General features: G+C 38.6%; 1 protein-coding gene across 1 annotated transcript in view; it reads right to left on the bottom strand.

Annotated features, from left to right (window-relative positions):
- scap (SREBF chaperone) overlaps positions 1–20,304 on the bottom strand; it is a 35,319-nt gene that overhangs the window by 13,849 nt on the left and 1,166 nt on the right. The window contains exons 2-12 of the mRNA XM_067409749.1: positions 17,252–17,452; positions 13,505–13,625; positions 12,265–12,422; positions 11,918–12,126; positions 10,578–10,683; positions 9,330–9,502; positions 7,844–7,970; positions 5,476–5,588; positions 5,009–5,103; positions 4,808–4,906; positions 4,435–4,647 (exon numbers count right to left, since the gene is read on the bottom strand). Coding sequence (XP_067265850.1) covers positions 4,435–4,647; positions 4,808–4,906; positions 5,009–5,103; positions 5,476–5,588; positions 7,844–7,970; positions 9,330–9,502; positions 10,578–10,683; positions 11,918–12,126; positions 12,265–12,422; positions 13,505–13,625; positions 17,252–17,373 — 1,536 coding nt within the window. The 5' untranslated portion in view covers positions 17,374–17,452. The remainder of the gene's footprint in view (positions 1–4,434; positions 4,648–4,807; positions 4,907–5,008; positions 5,104–5,475; positions 5,589–7,843; positions 7,971–9,329; positions 9,503–10,577; positions 10,684–11,917; positions 12,127–12,264; positions 12,423–13,504; positions 13,626–17,251; positions 17,453–20,304) is intronic.

The following is a 20,304-nucleotide window of genomic DNA, read 5'->3' as shown; positions in this document are numbered from 1 at the left end:
AGCATGTTAAGGCCCCCAAAAAGCCCCGGAAGACGAAAAAAAAAAAAAAAAATAAATAAATAAATAAATATAGCTGCGAGCAGCGATGGCGGGCCCAAGCCCGGTGGCACCGCCACCCCGGTGGCTTCAGGGCAACTGTGCACAGCGGGCAATAGGCACTTAAAACGGTTAAACATCAAAGGACTATGTCAAATTCACTCCACATTTACTGCACTACAAGGTGCCGCTATAGAGCCCCTCCTCCCTGCCCATTTTCAAAGGATTACATGTGCCAAGTTTTAACATTATTCTGATGAATTTTGAAGCAAATCAGGTAAAAATAAGAGGGTGATCTCAATGTATGCTGAAAGTGACACATTTTCTGCTTCCAGTTGGTGGCGCTATGACTTTGAATCACAATACTCAAATCCATGTGATCAGCCTTGTACAACGAAGACTAAGCCAAAGTTTCATCAAAATCAATTAATGTATGCAGAAGTTATAACACTTTGTTTCCCTTTTCTTGCCATAAATTCGTTGCCTCGCCACGGCCAAACCGTTTGAGATATCCAAAATCCGTTTGCAATTAAACAACTTCAATGTGTTAGCAACAAGTTAAAAAAAGCTTGGTGTAAATTGGATGAACCCTGTAGGAGTAGTAGTATAAAATTCATAGCCTGTTTTTTCAAAAAATTAACATTCAAACCAAAATAGCTGACTTCCTGTTGGTCGGAGCTAATGAATGTAAATTAGAAAATTGTCCGGCTTGATGAGAATAATATGTGTACCGAGTTTGGTGACTGTAGGAAAAACTAACCCCCCCACTTTTGTCAAAAGGTGGCGCTACTGAGCCCCTCCACCACGCCCATTTCTATGGCTTTGTCCATGTCTACTGGTTGACAATATTGATGTGTGTGTCGAGTTTCATGCAATTTGAAGCATGTTAAGAGCCTCAAAAACACTCAAGAATATTATTACAGTTTGACCTGTTGCCATGGCAACAATATTTCAAATATCAAAAATCCTGTCATAGGTCTACATCTGCTGTGTATTGACATTACACTGATGAAGTTTGAAGCAAATCAGGTAAAAATAAGAGGGTGATCTCAAAACATTTCAAAAAGTGATACACTTCCTGCTGCCAGTTGGTGGCGCTATAACTTTGACTCACAATAGTCACATCCATGTGATCAGACTCCTATAACGAACACACTCGTGAAGTTTCATAAAGATCAATATATGTATTAAGACGTTATAACACATTTCCTGTTTCCTTTTTCTCGCCATAAATTCGTTGCCTCGCCACGGCCAAACCGTTCGAGATATCAAAAATCCCCTGGCAATTTTTAATCATCAGTGTCTTGACTTCATGCTGACCGAGTTTGGTGGCGATCGGATTAATCGTCTAGGAGGAGTATATCAAATTCCAGAGCATGCGTTTTTCAAACAACCCTTAATAGCTGACTTCCTGTTGGCGTGGCGATTAACTTAGAGCGCGAAAGTTGTTCGGCCCGATGAGGTCTATATGTGTACCGAGTTTCATACTAATACGTGCAAGCGTGTTTAATATATGGACCAAATTTTCAGACTTTTTTCAAGGGGGCGCTGTCGAGCCCCCCTGCCACGCCCGGGTACCAGCCTCTCCGGCGTCCTAATGGCCGCGGATTCCAATGTGTGTGCCAATTTTCAAGAGTTTTTGAGCATGTTAAGGCCCCCAAAAAGCCCCGGAAGACGGAAAAAAAATAAAAAAATAAAATAAAATAAAATAATAAATATAGCTGCGAGCAGCGATGGCGGGCCCAAGCCCGGTGGCACCGCCACCCCGGTGGCTTCAGGGCAACTGTGCACAGCGGGCAATAGGCACTTAAAACGGTTAAACATCAAAGGACTATGTCAAATTCACTCCACATTTACTGCACTACAAGGTGCCGTTATAGAGCCCCTCCTCCCTGCCCATTTTCAAAGGATTACATGTGCCAAGTTTTAACATTATTCTGATGAATTTTGAAGCAAATCAGGTAAAAATAAGAGGGTGATCTCAATGTATGCTGAAAGTGACACATTTTCTGCTTCCAGTTGGTGGCGCTATGACTTTGAATCACAATAGTCAAATCCATGTGATCAGCCTTGTACAACGAAGACTAAGCCAAAGTTTCATCAAAATCAATTAATGTATGCAGAAGTTATAACACTTTGTTTCCCTTTTCTTGCCATAAATTCGTTGCCTCGCCACGGCCAAACCGTTTGAGATATCCAAAATCCGTTTGCAATTAAACAACTTCAATGTGTTAGCAACAAGTTAAAAAAAGCTTGGTGTAAATTGGATAAACCCTGTAGGAGTAGTAGTATAAAATTCATAGCCTGTTTTTTCAAAAAATTAACATTCAAACCAAAATAGCTGACTTCCTGTTGGTCGGAGCTAATGAATGTAAATTAGAAAATTGTCCGGCTTGATGAGAATAATATGTGTACCGAGTTTGGTGACTGTAGGAAAAACTAACCCCCCACTTTTGTCAAAAGGTGGCGCTACTGAGCCCCTCCACCACGCCCATTTCTATGGCTTTGTCCATGTCTACTGGTTGACAATATTGATGTGTGTGTCGAGTTTCATGCAATTTGAAGCATGTTAAGAGCCTCAAAAACACTCAAGAATATTATTACAGTTTGACCTGTTGCCATGGCAACAATATTTCAAATATCAAAAATCCTGTCATAGGTCTACATCTGCTGTGTATTGACATTACACTGATGAAGTTTGAAGCAAATCAGGTAAAAATAAGAGGGTGATCTCAAAGCATTTTAAAAGTGATACACTTCTTGCTGCCATTTGGTGGCGCTATAACTTTGACTCACAATAGTTACATCCATGTGATCAGACTACTACAACCAACACACTCCTGAAGTTTCATAAACATCAATCAATGTATGCAGAAGTTATAACACATTTCCTGTTTCCCTTTTCTCGCCATAAATTCGTTGCCTCGCCACGGCCAAATCGTTTGAGATATCCAAAATCCGTTTGCAATTAAACAACTTCAATGTGTTCGCAACAAGTTAAAAAAAGCTTGGTGTAAATTGGATAAACCCTGTAGGAGTAGTATTATAAAATTCATAGCCTGTTTTTTCAAAAAATTAACATTCAAACCAAAATAGCTGACTTCCTGTTGGTCGGAGCTAATGAATGTAAATTAGAAAATTGTCCGGCTTGATGAGAACAATATGTGTACCGAGTTTGGTGACTGTAGGAAAAACTAACCCCCCCACTTTTGTCAAAAGGTGGCGCTACTGAGCCCCTCCACCACGCCCATTTCTATGGCTTTGTCCATGTCTACTGGTTGACAATATTGATGTGTGTGTCGAGTTTCATGCAATTTGAAGCATGTTAAGAGCCTCAAAAACACTCAAGAATATTATTACAGTTTGACCTGTTGCCATGGCAACAATATTTCAAATATCAAAAATCCTGTCATAGGTCTACATCTGCTGTGTATTGACATTACACTGATGAAGTTTGAAGCAAATCAGGTAAAAATAAGAGGGTGATCTCAAAACATTTCAAAAAGTGATACACTTCCTGCTGCCAGTTGGTGGCGCTATAACTTTGACTCACAATAGTCACATCCATGTGATCAGACTCCTATAACGAACACACTCGTGAAGTTTCATAAAGATCAACATATGTATTAAGACGTTATAACACATTTCCTGTTTCCTTTTTCTCGCCATAAATTCGTTGCCTCGCCACGGCCAAACCGTTCGAGATATCAAAAATCCCCTGGCAATTTTTAATCATCAGTGTCTTGACTTCATGCTGACCGAGTTTGGTGGCGATCGGATTAATCGTCTAGGAGGAGTATATCAAATTCCAGAGCATGCGTTTTTCAAACAACCCTTAATAGCTGACTTCCTGTTGGCGTGGCGATTAACTTAGAGCGCGAAAGTTGTTCGGCCCGATGAGGTCTATATGTGTACCGAGTTTCATACTAATACGTGCAAGCATGTTTAATATATGGACCAAATTTTCAGACTTTTTTCAAGGGGGCGCTGTCGAGCCCCCCTGCCACGCCCGGGTACCAGCCTCTCCGGCGTCCTAATGGCCGCGGATTCCAATGTGTGTGCCAATTTTCAAGAGTTTTTGAGCATGTTAAGGCCCCCAAAAAGCCCCGGAAGACGGAAAAAAAAAAAAAAAAAATAAAAAAAAAATAAAAAAAAATAATAATAATCCTTAGAAGAACAAGAGGGCCCTGCGCGAATTTTCGCTTGGGCCCTAATAATCCTTAGAAGAACAAGAGGGCCCTGCGCGCTTAATTCGCTTGGGCCCTAATCATACTGATCCCAAACTTTTGAATGATAGTGTAATAATATAATTGTATTATTTATTATTATTGCAGTCCAGTTTGATGCTCCTAGCTACACAGAATGTTACGATGCACCTTTTAAGTGAGTAATTTTTACCATGATAATTCGTTGTGCCAGGCGAGTACGGGCTAAGAAGTAAACCACCCTGAGCCTCTTGGGCAAGCGGAGGTTCCGGAACGCAGGGGCCTGCAGGGTGATTGTGTGGGGAGAGGGGCGAGGTGGTGGAGGTGTCTCTCGTGGCCGTAAAGGGCCTGGTTTAGGTGGAGGCATCCCTGCTTCGGCCGGGAGACGCCTGTTCAAATCAGCCAACTATACGTGTGAAGACATGAGAAGACAAATTAGAGAGATGGCACGATAAAACTGAACAATCAGGATAAGACACTCAGATGAAGCAATGAATGATTCATGTATTTTTCATGGAATTGTAAAAGCAACTTTCTAGAATGTTCCATGTGTGGGTGGTTCTCACCTCCATGCGGCGGATGTCAATAGACAGCACAGTGGTGAAGAAAAACATCTGCAGGAAGAAATCTGACACTAGACCGACCACAGCAAACAGACAGAACTCCTACACACATAAGAAAAAGGGGCAAAGGGTGTTTTTAATTGGCAACCACACAACTACCATCAAAAGCAGGTTATATACTTGTATTATTTAGAAGAGCTTCACCTGAATTGCTGGTACAAATGTGAAGTATCCAATGAGGATGATGCACAGTTCAGTGGCCATATTCTTCATGATGGACCAGCTCTCATTGCTTAGACCTTAAGGCAGAACACACACACACAAATAAAAATATTTTTTTTTATATATATACATTTTATTTTTCAAAATGTTTTTAAGGGCTGTGAATGTTAAATAAAATAAATAACGTGTTTAAAGCAGTGATTTTTTTATATAAACAACTTTATTATTAATGTCCATAGTTTTTAAGCCTAATCTACATACAGATGTGGGAAAATATATCTTATAAAAATAAATATTATATATATATATATATATATATATATATAAATAAGTATCACTATACAACAGTGTGATAATGCTAAGTACTGAATGGGCTGTACTTATATTCAAAACACTAGGACAGAAAAATTCTGTGTGCATATTGTAACAGTGATTGCATCATCTCTGACCTTGAGCAATGCGCAGCTTGACTTCAAGGTCAACAGGCGTTGACACAACAGATTTGGTAAGGACAAGGACATTTTCCAAACCTATTACCACCACAAGGTAGGGGAAAATTTCCCTGAAAAACAGCAGCAGATAAAACAAATAAACCTTTGAAAATCAATTAAACTAACCAGAAAGTAAGAAAATTATTGAAATAAATGTTTAAAGGTGGGGTAAGTAGTTTTTCAAAAATGATGTTGGACATTGTTGATATTTGAAATCAACCCAAACAAACCCACCCCTCTCTTTATTGCTCCACCTCCAAAACTCTCTCTCCAATCCTAACCCCACCCTGCTCCGAGTCAGTCTCGAAACCTGGCCTGTTCACTGTTGGCAGGCAAGGCGAGTGCACTAACAATGACGCTAAATCTCTAACGGTCGTCAGTGCGCATTAGTTTACCTGCACAGCTCTCACTATCTGGCCACTGTTACACACGCAATGCGAGAGTGGATGTCTGTTTATCACAGCTTAAGCGCAGCAAATGCTTCACAAAAAATAAAGAGCAGGGGCCTGTACCATGATGGCAGATGAACAAACTCAGGGTTATAGGATTAGTTTTGAGTTGACAAAACAAAACCACTCCAATCCGGCTTTGTTGGTACCATGATGCTGATCATCAACTTCCTCTGTCAACTCAGGCTTTGATCCTGAGTTTGTGAAGCGCATGAACATGAATGCGTGACATCAGTGGTGAACAGCCAATCACATGCCTTGCAACAGAGAAAAACTGTTCACTTCTCGCGAGAAAGCCAGCGTGATTCAAAACTCTTTTGCTGAAAATTAAGAATTTAAACGCATTTACACTAATGGAAAATACTTGTCTGTGAAAGATGACAAATAAAAGAAATTATCTTTCTTTATCAGTGCAAGTGAAAGTTGTGAAGTTAGTTTATATAGTTGATAATATATAGTGATAGAGAGTCAAAAATACAAGGTCACATTTAGTCATATTTAAAGAGTATATTTACACCTCATTTATATTACATGTGTGTGACGAGCAGGGCGGGCGAGAGCCGTGAGGGAACGGCGCGAGGCCGGTGATGCTCGTTATCACTCGCGTCACCGAGTCAACCCCCCCCATGCTCCGTTGTTCACCAGTAACAGCTTTCCCCCCCAATCCAGCACCCCAACCAGCACCATAAATCTCCATAGGCCATAATTACCTTTAATTTGGAGGAGTGACTTTATTGCGTTGGGTGTGTCAGAGTACCTTAGCTTACATCTGATTGGTCCAATTTCAGTTCGAGAGCAGGTTAGCCGTGGAGTGTAAGTTACCATGGCGATGAACACCGCTAAAAGTCAAGTCACTCTCATGGTACCTAAAACCCAGGATTGGTGCAAACCAATCTGAAACTTACCTGGCTAGCCAGCTAATCCAGCTTCATGGTACAGGCCCCAGATGATGAACGAATACAAACAAGTGTTTGTTGTTAGTCACCCACAGCACAGACAGCTCCGGACAATCAATGACACTCAAACCCAGCGTTACTCACGTGTGAAGCAGAATCAAGGTTTGTTTTCAGGTTTGTCCGCTTAGCTCTCTCCAGCGCTGGAAGGCTTTTATAATATTAACGTGGGTCCTATAAAGCGTCATAAACCTTCATTCCAGTGATATTCGTTTGAGCTCTTTTGTATTGTGTCCCATCTTTCTATCTGCAGTTGTTTTTTTCTTCTTTTTCTCTTCTAATCTCCCTCTTGCTCGTTCTGTCTCCTTGACTGTTATACGCCCCCTAATGCTGATTGTTTACACGGTTGTTGGTGTCAGCCCGACTAACTTCCAAACAGTATTTTTAAAAAACTACTTACCCCACCTTTAATGTAAAAAAAGAAATACACCAATGTATAAAAATGGAATGTGTGGAACGTGAACTCATTATTGAGCAGGTGATAAAAGTTGAACAAATTTACTTGAGTGTTCTGAAAATAGCTGTTGGCTAAAGTCTTGACCTTCCGCAGCCCTGTTATATCTTGGATCAATATTGTGTACGCATGTGGCCCAGATAGTGTGTATGCATTGACTGAAGCCTGCCCTGGTGAACTAAGCCAAATTTGTTTGGATGGCCTGAGCTCACACCACTGTGACTGTATGTCTATACATGCAACCTTATAGGCTGGTGGAAGACTATCCCTGCCCACTCAAACTCCTGGCAATGAAATTCCCCTAAATCACTGCAGTTATTATCGACAACTGGTTATACATCAACCTGCTTAAAGATCAAAAGTGACATTTTAATCCCTGGGCGATTAAGTAAATAGCATCCCAGTGATACTGATGCACAGAATCATTCTAATGGTGTATGAATGAAGGTGTGCTTTGGCTGAGCTCCTACCCTCCGTTCAGTGTGGGCGTCAGGCCAAACAAGGTGCAGAGTCCCACAGACATGAGCAGAGAGCTGAGAACCGTCACAACAGCAGCCAGCGCCAAGCCCCATTTGGACTTCACCATGTCGATTTTTCCTGTAAAGTAAGGGGGAAGGATCAAATGAGTGTTATTAGAACTATTTTTGCCAATAGAATTTTATGAGAATGACCTCATTGAGCTTTTGAACATCCATGTAAAATCCTGCTGGAATGTGGGTACACAGACATGAATTCTTGATGCTGAACGTGCTGTTCTGAGGATAATCTCCAGGCCAGACTGAAACACCTTTTGGCGAAAGCTCAGTCAGAAACCAAACAGCTATGCTAATCTGAAAGCTTTCTGCTGCCAAATCACCTGGCAACATGGCTGATTTAAACACTCTGTCATATTACGTTTGAATACGAAGGCCGTTAAAATGACTGAAAATTCATGAAATTCATTCATTTGTGCATACATTCACTATTATTCCTATTATTCCAAATATTGATAATGCCTATGGTCCTGCCTAATATTATTAGAGATATAAGAACGATCCATAGAGATCTGGAGAATGCCAGAAAACACTGAATGTGAACTTCGTACTCGCCAGAAACATAAATGATTCTGATCAATCGTGCCATTCCCATGAAGTACAAAAACAAGAATGTACACAAATCAAGGCTCAACAATATTATTGATTACTGACTGCTTGTCTGGTTGGACTTATTTTAGTTTCAAATACTGAAAGTATGTGGCCCAATGAAAAAATGTTCTGGAATCTTCTACAAGCATGTTAACAGAACATCATCTATTGTCTTAAAATCAACGAGACACCATGATACACTCTGTTCTAACTAAGCATGTACAATTGTAACAAATTACATTCTACAAACATGTAGTCTGTAATACAGAAACAAAAAATGCATGTACACTGCAATTCAAAAGTTTGGTGGTTGGTAAGATGTATTAATGTTTTGAAAGAAGTCTCTTATGTTTACTAATGAATTTGATGAATTTATTTGATCAAAACTACTGTAAAAACAGTAACATTGTGAAATATTACTACAATTTAAAATAACTGTTTTTTTTATATATATTTGAACATGTAATTTATTCATGTGATGCAAAGCTGAATTTTCAGCATCATTACATCAGTCTTCAGTGTCACGTGATCTTTCAGGAATCATTCTAATATGCTGATTTGGTGCTCAAGAAACATTTGAGATACTTTTTTTTTTTTTGAAATCTTTGAAGAATAGAAATATAAAAAAAACTGCATTATTTTAAAATACATCTTGTGGAACATTTTACATGTCTTTACTGAATAAAAAGTATTAATTTCTTTAACATATCTTACTGAACTCAAACTTTTGACAGGTAGTGTGTGTTCCAGAATGAACTAAAGCGAATAAAACTCATTCTCCCAATAACAGGAAAAACAATGACAGAAGAAGATAGGTAGAGATGATGCTTACGGGTGGAGAAGTAGATATAAGCAAAAAGGATGATGTAGGTGGTGACTAGCGGGATGAGCTCAGCGATGCCAATCTCCTCTTTGAAATGAACGTGCACCATATGGTCCTCACGCAGAGTGCAGTTCGCTGACGGATAAAGCTGTTTTAAACGGGTTCTGAGACTAGCTACAAACCTGTCCAGAAACAAACATAACAAAAAAAGAAAAGAAAACAATGCTTTGTTCACTACAAAAAATATTAAAACTAGATGATCTAGATCTATATTAGAAGACCTAGAAAATGTGATGCAAACAACGTTAAAGGTGCCCTAGAACCATATTTCACAAGATGTGATATAAGTCCCCAGAATTTGTCTGTGAAGTTTCAGCTCAAAATAGCCCATATATTTTTTATTGGGGTGTAATTATAAATGTGTCGATTCAGTGTCCCCTTTAAATGCTCGCGTTCTCCGCCCTCAGAGTCGCAACTCTGTAATACATTGCATAAACAAAGTTCACACAGCTAATATAACCCTCAAAATGGATCTTTACAAAGTGTTCGTCATGCAGCATGTCTAATCGCGTAAGTATGGTATTTATTTTGCAGATGTTTACATTTGATTCTGAATGAGTTTGAGGCTATGCTCTGTGGCTAACGGGCTAAAGTTAACATTACGCACTGTTGGAGAGATTTATAAAGAATGAAGATGGATTTATGAATTATACAGACTGCATATTTTAAAAATGAAAACACAACATGGCTCTTGTCTCCGTGAATACAGTAAGAAACAATGGTAACTTTAACCACATTTAACAGTACATTAGCAACATGTTAACGAAACATTTAGAAAGACAATTTACAAATATCACTAAAAATATCTTGGATAATGTCAGTTATAAATCGCTCCATCTGCCATTTTCGCTATTGTTCTTGCTTGCTTACCTGCATAACGTCTGATGATTTGGCTGTGCAGCTCTAGACGTTAATACTGGCTTGTCTAATGCCTTGAACATGGGCTGGCATATGCAAATATTGGGGGCGTACATATTAATGATCCCAACTGTTGCGTCACAGTGGGTGTTGAGACTCGCCTGTTTTTTCAGTGGTCTTTTGCACAAATCAAATTTACAAAAGGTGGAGGAAACAATGGTGTTTGAGACTCACTGTATGTGATTTCCATGTACAGAACTCGGATTATTTAACTATGCCAAGGTAAATTCAATTTTAAATTCTAGGGCACCTTTAAATTGACATATTACAAAGGCTGACCTTGCATCATAGGAGCTTAGTGCAATTGTGATGGTGTATGTCACCACTCTCTTCCTGCTGTACAGGCTTATACCCGTCTGCTTCCCTGGGACACCAAAGAGTAAGTCTGAGAAGAAAAAAAAATATATATATATTAGGGGTGTAACGGTACACGTATTTGTACCGAACCGTTTCGGTACAGGGCTTTCGGTACGGTGCACGTGTGTACCGAAGCATTACATTGAAACCAATATGCACCACCAATAACCGCAATAAGCTCTGCGTTTTGTTACTTTCGATAAGAAACAAAGTGTCATCCTTCAAATTCTGTCCACGAAATCATGAAGTTTAAACAGAAAATGCCATTTTGACGTGCTTTGATGTGGGGTGACAGATGACTGTACAGGCGCCTCAGTTCAACCGGCAGCGCGAGCGCGGAGCGCAAGTGAATCTGTTCATCTCTTCCTCCTTAATACTAGTTACAGAATAAACATGAAAGAACATCTGAAGTTATGTTGCAAGATTCAGTACAACTTACTGAACGGTCATATCTCATGTAATCGCTCATTCAGTGTTTCAACGGTGGAAAGACATCAATGAAAGCGTCCGTATTCAACAATATGTCATGATGCATTTACCTCAGAAAAGCCATTCAGTGTTCACAGCTTGTTAGTTCGCTAGAGAAATGAACTCTTTCGCTTAATATATGCACTGTATTAGCCAATATCTTCATTATTTTACTTAACCTTTTAGTGATATCCTGATTAGGCTATTTAATGTATGTTTAAATAAATCTGATGTTAAAATAACAGCCACTGTGTAGAAATGATTATATTTCAACAACGAATTGGAGTAAAAAAACATTTAGAAGTTAATGCAAAAACTGCCTTAGGTGCAGCTTACAGGTTTGCATACAATTTGTTATTTGAGTGTTAATTATTTTATCTCAAAATAAAAAGCAATTGAATTTAGGCTAATAGTTTGGGCTTCTTTCAAGTTAGGGCTCCCTACATAGTTTATAGCATTAGCAGAGATCATTTTTTTTATCCTTAAGAAACTTTTAGTTTTAATTTAATTTAATATATTTAAAGACAAAAACACAATTTGTTCAGTAAACCTCTGTTTAATAATAAAAAAAAAGCAATTTTATGTTTAGTTTTCTCTCCACCTGCTGTACCGAAAACTGTACCGAACCGTGACTTCAAAACCGAGGTACGTACCGAACCGTGAGTTTTGTGTACCGTTACACCCCTAATATATATCAAAAAATATAGAAATGGTGTGAGTGCACTGGCCCTAAATGTATAGCAGGTAACATTTAATTCAAGCCAGAATTAATTTGTATTTAAGCAGCTTCTTACCTCTTAGAGTGGCTGAAGTATGAAGGCCTTTGGGTTCATGTTGGTGGACTGTCTTCAGGAGGTCTGGATCTGCATCAAACAGATCACGCCGATTCTGCCAATAGTTGCCAGGGGATACCAGCAGGCAGCCGTGCTCTGGAAGGACCGCCTGCATGCGCCGCAACCCTGGCAACAGGTCCGTCACCTGCAAGCACAGCGCCTCCAAACTTCTAAAAAGAGAGAAGTGAGGAAAACAAGAAAGAATGAGATTTAGATATGTGTGGTAATGAAGGCGAATTAAAATAGTTTGAAATTGGTCAAAATCTGTCAAAAAAAAAAAAAAAGAAGTAAGGGTGAAAAGCTCTGACCTGTCTGAGTAAATGTGGTTTCTGATCTCCTCCAGAAGACTGAAAACGCGCCCAAGGGGAGAGCGAAACACGTCCACCGGAACCAGACTGTTGTCCCATGGCGAGACTGCTGCTTTGACCAACACCTGCTGTATGAAGGCCACCGGAGGACCCCGATACTGCAAGAAGATGATCAATTTAATGTGTCCTTGATGAATAAAAGTATTAAAGGGGAACTATTATGCAAAATTTACTTTTATATTGTTTTGTTAACATAATTATGTCTCCGCAGTGTGTGAACACAACCAACCTATTGTAAAAATCCATCCATTGCAGTTTTTATTTTCCCCATAAATCCAAAATTCAGAAATGTACTCCAGTGTGACATTACATTGGAACAGGCCCTGTCACTAACTAGTGACAGAATCCCTCTTAGCTTAGCTCCTGCCCTGAGTGAGCCGTACACAGTGCGCCATGTTTATCTCTTCACCAAAGCATTTCACAGCAGCATTCAAGTAAAAATTGTATTCTTATTAAAGCTACTAAAGTTATTCAGTCAAGAGCAGTGAGTGATTTTCTGTTTTTTTTTTTTTTTTTTTTAATCATATTAACAGCAAATATAGCAGTAGGTACTGTATATTACACTGCTTAATTACACCAAATACACACACGATTTCTTTCTGTTCTGTTTATAGACATAAGACATAACGGCTGTATTTATGTGAACTTTGTTTGTTTTAACATAACCTTGTGTGTATTTAATAGTTTAAGCGAAAAATAGATCAGAAGTTTGAACTGATGTGTCTTTAAAATGCATACAAATAATAAACGTTCAATACGATGAAAAACTGCAATGTCACATGAGCGTGCAATTATAATCAAAACCAAACAGATGTTTTATTACTTTTTTATTAGTGTCTGAGGCAAGAGCTCTAAAGGCTCAGTGGTATTCTGGCTAGGGGGTGGGGAGCAGCAGCTCATTTGCATTTAAAGATACATGCATGAAAATAGCATGTTTTTGCTCACACTCAAAAATTGGCATTTTCAAAACTATATAATATATATAATGTGTATAATATGATATGTGGGGTATTTTGAGCTGAAACTTCACAGACACATTCTGGGGATACCTGAGACTTATATTACATCCTGTAAAAAGGGGCATAATAGGTCCCTTTTAATTTCTTAAAATAATTCTTAATGACCCCAAACATTAATGGTAGTGTATATTGTTGTATATCAAAAAAGCATTTCAGCTTACCCAATCAGGACGCTCCGACAGGTCGCCCTGAGACTCATGGGATGGGACCAAGTAATCTCGTATTCCGGTGGTGAACTCGACAGGGCCTGTTCCTGGTAGAGGCAGCTTCAGCAGAGGGTAACTGTAAAAGAAAGCAGGATTACAGAACAACAAATCAATCTTTATTACCAACATCAAGCTGCATTCCTCACAGACACAGTATTTCTAAATGGAGGACTGTCTTTCTCTTATGACACACAGTCCACCACAAATCAAGTTTGAATGAAAAGGGCAATTATTATGAATTTTTTACTGAAAGTTTTGCAGCAGTCACAAACAAGTGGAACAGAAGTGAACATAACAAAAATGCACCAGTGAGCATGGATCAACATTAACTTTTCATCTGCAACATCCTCAGGCTAGAAATCTTTGAGAAGGCTAAGGTTACAAAAACTAGATGACTGTCACTGCACTTTCTAGGAAAAACTGATTGTGCAAGATGGCGCACAATGCCGTCTGCAGTACGAACACTGTGGGTGCTTTCAGACTTGGTTCGTTTGTGTTCACATTTAATACAGAAGCTACACTACAGCTCTCTGCTTGCAGCACGTCAGTCACGCTCGTTGGGAAAGTGAGTGAAACACACACAAACACACATTTTTTATCAAATAATACGGCATTAATAGCGGTTCACTTCCGCAATTTGGTACATTTGCATTCATATCAGAAGTGAACCGTACCAGAGTTCACTTGAACCGCATCCTAGACCACCCTTTTTAAGCAGACTCGAGTACGGTTCGTGGGTGCACACCCGAGTTCAGAAGACAGTGTTCACATCATCCAAACGTACCGAACTCTTATGTCAATCGAACCCGGGTGCGCACCAAAAGAGCTAATGTGAAAGCACCTTGTCCCTGAGGGACTGGTAAACCCTCCAGATGGACTACAGTATATGACCAGCCCTACTTCTCACAAAAGAAACATCTGTCACTCCCCTTAAAAAGGTATTGAAATGCCCTGAATATCCCCCACCCAAACAGCAGTGTTTTAAAGAGAGAAGCACAGGCTGATAGGAATAATGTTTAAAACACATGACATAGCTGACATCAGAGAAACAGAAGGCTGTTGTGCAAATTACATTATACCTTAGTGTCTTTTCCTAAACAGCGCTTAACCTCATGGCTTTGAAAAATGTTTTAATAAGCCTGTTTTATGGACTAAATCTAAATAAATATTCGTTTCAGGTGAGCTGCAGCCTTGTGATTGCACCAGGGTGGATGGGTTCATTATATTTCTATCCACATCAATGCACAATAACTTTGTTTATAAAAAAAAAAAAAAGCACACTGCAGTTATGTCGTCTGCCAATTTAAATGCACAAGCTATTTAAAGTTGATTGGCTATCAATGTTTTTAATCATTCAACAGCTGGAAAAAATATTTCTGAAAGTGATTCCAATGATTTAATTTCCCTGTGTCACTATTATAAACGTAATATTTGCACAGATTATCAAAAGCCAGCATGAAATGAAAATTGACCATATTTCATTTCACTTCTCTAATCATTTCGTCCACTTAAACCCCGCCCCTGCAGGATCACATTCATTTATTAGTGTAAGGACCACATCCCAAAATCTAATTACCAAATGATGGATAGAAGTATCCGCCCTCAATTTTTTCTTTTTCAATTATCTATAAGCCTCGGATGTATGCCATAAGAAGGAAAAAAAAATTGTCACTACATACATTTTATTGCAACTTTAAAATAATACACTGTAGCTATAGTTATCGTCCCTGCCTGGTGTGAACAGGCCTTTACAATGAAATTTAAACTAGTTAAAGGTGCCATAGAATGCTTTTTCACAAGATGTAATATAAGTCTAAGGTGTCCACTGAATGTGTCTGAAGTTTCAGCTCAAAATACCCCATTAGATTTTTTTTTATTCATTTTTGTAACTGCCTATTTTGGGGCATCATTAAATATGTGCTAATTCAGGCTGCTTCCCCTTTAAATGCTCATGCTCCCCGCCCCTGAGCTTGCGACTCTAATACATTGCATAAACAAAGTTCACACAGCTAATATAACCCTCAAAATGGATCTTTACAAAATGTCATGCATGCGGCATGCATGCATCAGATCATGTGAGTATAGTATTTATTTGGATGTTTACATTTGATTCTGAATGAGTTTGATAGTATGCTCCGTGGCTAACGGGCTAAAGCTACATTATACACTGTTGGAGAGATTTATGAAGAATGAAGTTGTGTTTATGGATTATACAGACTGCAAGTGTTTAAAAATGAAAATTGCGACGGCTCTTGTCTCCGTGAATACAGTAAGAAACGATGGTAACTAACCACATTTAACAGTACATTAGCAACATGCTAACGAAACATTTAGAAAGACAATTTACAAATATCACTAAAATATCATGATATCATGGATCATGTCAGTTATTATTGCTCCATCTGCCATTTTTCGCTGTTGTCCCTGCTTGCTCACCTAGTCTGATGATTCAGCTGTGCACAGATCCAGATGTTAATACTGGCTGCCCTTGTGTAATGCCTTGAACATGGGCTGGCATAGGCAAATATTGGGGGCGTACATATTAATGATTCCGACTGTTACGTAACAAATGAGATTTACATAAGGAGGAAACAATGGTGTTTGAGACTCACTGTATGTAATATCTATGTACTGAACTCTAATTATTTAACTATGCCGAGGTAAATTCAATTTTCAATTCTATGGCACCTTTAACTGTGCAAAATTTACATACAATTTTTCAAGTAAACAGCAACTGCTCAGAGTGAAAACATAAAAAGTCTTTGGTTTCATAAAATGTTCACAGTAAACTTTAAGAATTAGACCTACTGTTGAATGCATACAATTTCTGCTCTAATAGAAACATTGTGCTTCTAATCACTGCAAATAACACTTGTTATTATAAGGACAAATTAAAAAAATAATAATACAATGAATCTTCACATTCTGCTTTTAAACCCTCTGGAATGCCCCTTAGAAGACGTCCATTGTAAGTGCATTATTACTATACACACAAACTGAAGGACAAATCGATGTAATTTTGTGTCGGAAACCACAATCAGCAGTGCTTAATTTGTGTTTATTTCACAATATTCCTTTAATATTTGTCTTGAGGCTTAATCGAGCTATTCTGTGTAACTGCCCGGTACCTTCTCTTCTCCAGCTCAGAAAGAACTCGGGCGTCTGTAGTGACAAGTAGTTGCCATTTTCACAAAGCTTAATTCTGTTCCTCCAGGCAGCTGGAGACACTGGGCTGTTCTCTGAGAGAAATGTTCACACACTCACTCTTTCCACATGGATTTTATCCTTTATCCAAAGCGTCAGAGATTTAATTCACATTTTGCTGACCAAGGTTAAAAGAGAAGGCATGAGAAAAACCTTTTCTCCTGCTCAGTGCTCCACTTTTGTGTTTGTGCTACACACAGTCCTCTTGGAGCGATCTTGCTTTTGAATCAAACTGTGCAGAACAACCGACCACAAGCCAGCTTCTTTCTTTTGTTGCCTTCTCTCACCCTTTCACACCTAAAAACATCCCAACCAAACAGATTTGTACAGATAAGCTGCTTTTCCTGACCCACAGAAGTACATAAAGTACTTCAACATTGACATAGGCCATCAGAGCTGTGGCCTAGTGGTCACCGTGTCCCTCATTAGTTCAAATCTCACTCGCAATACTTCCCAAAATGTCATTAATTCCTGGTTTTATCATGATGGCACACTCACCAGCAGGTCAGGATGCTGGCAGAGGTGAAGAGAATGATGGGAACCGGGTAGGAGGCGCATAGCAGGCCGTGCCGGTAGAAGGCGGCTGAGATGTTCTGCCGAAGCCGCTCTCTCACCGTCATCCTGGGAGGAGGGGTCAGCTGATGGCCATCGAGTCTGCGTGTGCGGCCAGGGCGAGGGCACCGGCGGGCATCCAGGGATCTGTGCAAACACAGCATGTAACTAAATATGGATCCCATTCAATGTGATTTAAAGAGATTTTAGTAGGACAAAATGGATGTGCTTTCATCCTACTGAGGAGTTGACGCATATTAAAAGCATTATATTGTTCTCATGCAGCCACAGAGAATTATGGGAAATCTGTAACAGGCCTGTCACTTCATAAGCAGTAGCACTATACAATAAGGTTTGATTCATTTAACATTAGTTAAAATAGATATCATAAACTATGTTTTTTTAATGCTTTTTATTACTCTAAGTTACGAAGAAAGTGTAAACTGGCATTGCGTCAGTTACACTCTTTCCGTAAGCTGAATAGGGAAGGCATAGGATGTATTGAACTGCAAGAGTTTTACACTTTCTTCATACATTGAACATGTAAGGCGTGTATGGCGGAAGCTAGATATTTCACGTCATAACTTGTTAAATATGGATTTTTTATTTATTTATTTATTTTTTTTACACAAATGCATCGCTTCAGAAGGCCTTTATTAACCGTCCAGAGCCGCATGGAGTACACATTTATGATGGATGGATGTGGATGGAAGTACTTTCTTCAGCTCATACTCATGAACCCTGTTCACTGCTTTTATACAGCTTGGAAGCATCAGGATATTTATTAAAAAATATCTCCAAATGTGTTCATCAGAAAGAAGAAAGCCATATACACCTAGTATGGATTGAGGGTGAGTAAAGCTTGGGTTAATTTTCATTTGAAAGTAAACTAATCCTTTAAACACATCTCTGTTAACAGCTAGCTAGCAGGTCATTCTTTAGAAATTAAATCAGTTCAAATTAACCCTTTGCACACAGCGGTGGATTCTGTACTTTTAAACTCTGAATCCATAGGGTTCAAGGTTTATACTGGCGGTCTATGGTTTACAAAGAGCTCTTTTTTGTCAACGAGTGCCCCTGTGACTACACCACAGAGCAGAAATATTCCTCCTAGGAATTTACCTCCTGAGTGGCTGCCGTTCATGCATTTCTATACATATTACATAAACAAGATGACACATACAGCCTCACAGAGATGCTACACATACTCAAGTGTGTGGGCAACTTGCGTTAAGACATGATGCAAGAGATTTCATAAAAGCGGACTGGAAAAGAGAACTTCATTGATGATTTCAATGCAATGTTCTCTTTTTATAAGATCCAAGCACCTCTTTTCTGTTAAACCCACAGAGATTACAAGACAGTTGAGAAAATTTCGCTAAAAGGCTCAGGCTTCTTTGAAACCAAACCATAATGAGCAGCTTAATGGTGTTTTATAATGGAATGAGGCTTCAAATGCCTTAAATGAATAGATCACTCAAAAATAATATAAAATGATATGGAAACCGACCTGCAAAGTTACAGTACTGTGAAAAGTTTTAGACATTTGTGTAAAAATGCTGTAAAGTCAGGATGCTTTCAAAAATAATGTCTTAAATAGATTTTATTTATCAATAAACCTCTATTAACTAAATCAAATCAATATTTGATGTGACGACCACTGGATTCTCATTGGATTATTACAAAAGGAATATATGGAAATGTAAACTGGTATTTTCCATTGACATACTACAGAAAAAGATATAAATTACTGGCTTAAAGCCATTTGAAAATACTAACGTGCCTAAGACTTTTGCACAGTACATATAGTACATAATTTTTTTTTTTCCCCCACACCAAATGTATCCATTTCAAAGAACATACAGTAGTGGCAAAGCATCAATACACACAACAAAAGCCAAGACAAAATAAATAGAATAAAACCGATTTAAACATGGAAGAGAATGAGTGATTATGGTGTCAGTAATGGTGAAAAAAATATTAATATGTCAACAAACAAAAATCAGCACACTGCCACTAATGCCCTCAAAATGTATTAAAAAGACAACGTTTCGACCAAAGAGGTCTTCGTCAGGTCAGTCAAACAAACAGTGAAAAATAATAAAAACAATAATATACCATAAAATAAGAAAGCTAGTTAATGCAGATCACCTTATGTCAATTCTGGTCAAAAAGAGAATAACAACATGAACAGTTTTACAACTGAGTAACACATTTGAAACGCACATTACACATTGGAAAGTGTGTAAATGATGACAGAATCTGCAATTTAGGGTAAATTATTCACATTTATCCAAGTTTAATAGTCTCTTTCCCATTCCAGCATATAAGACTGACTCTCTTTCGCTCTACTGCATTCGCCCACTCCCTTTCTCTGTCTATTGCTGAATCAATTTGGGAGACTTTCAAGAGAACAGAGTCCAGAGACACCATTCAAGATCTAAACATCCTGGCAACCTCAAATGTTAGCGCATGGAAACGGCAATGATTTTAAATTCTTGAGGGATTGTGCTGCGCGGGCGGATAAACACGTGCGGCTGACAGTCGGACCGGTTTGTGCAAAGCAACCACAGTTTAATGACACAAAAACATGGTAACTCTATTATGCATACTGGGCTACTGCTTCAGACAAATTACAACCAGTTCAATAGTAACAGTCATATGCCACATAGGGCACTTAAAATACACCAGTTTATATAGGTTTCCAAAAGGAAGGCATTTAAACTGGACAATAAATGAAAACATTAAGACTCCTGTATCAAGAAACAACATCTCTCAGCAATCATCTGTTTTGTAATCTCCTGCAAAACAGCTTTCAGGGATATGTAATAGTTTAGCAAGGTCCTTGCTCACATACACTTCAAAAGTATTCAAAACTTCAAAATAACCATTTAATTTTAATTTCTTCCATATGATATATGAGACAGATTATTTTTGTTTGTATCTGATAACCAATTTTTAATTATCAATCTCTATGCCCATCTCTAGTTCTTAAGCAG

This window comes from Chanodichthys erythropterus, chromosome 2 (genome assembly GCF_024489055.1).
Source record: "Chanodichthys erythropterus isolate Z2021 chromosome 2, ASM2448905v1, whole genome shotgun sequence".
Taxonomy (NCBI): Eukaryota; Metazoa; Chordata; class Actinopteri; order Cypriniformes; family Xenocyprididae; genus Chanodichthys; species Chanodichthys erythropterus.
The sequence above is the reverse complement of the archived record's forward strand: the minus strand, read 5'-3'. Positions and strand labels throughout refer to the sequence as shown.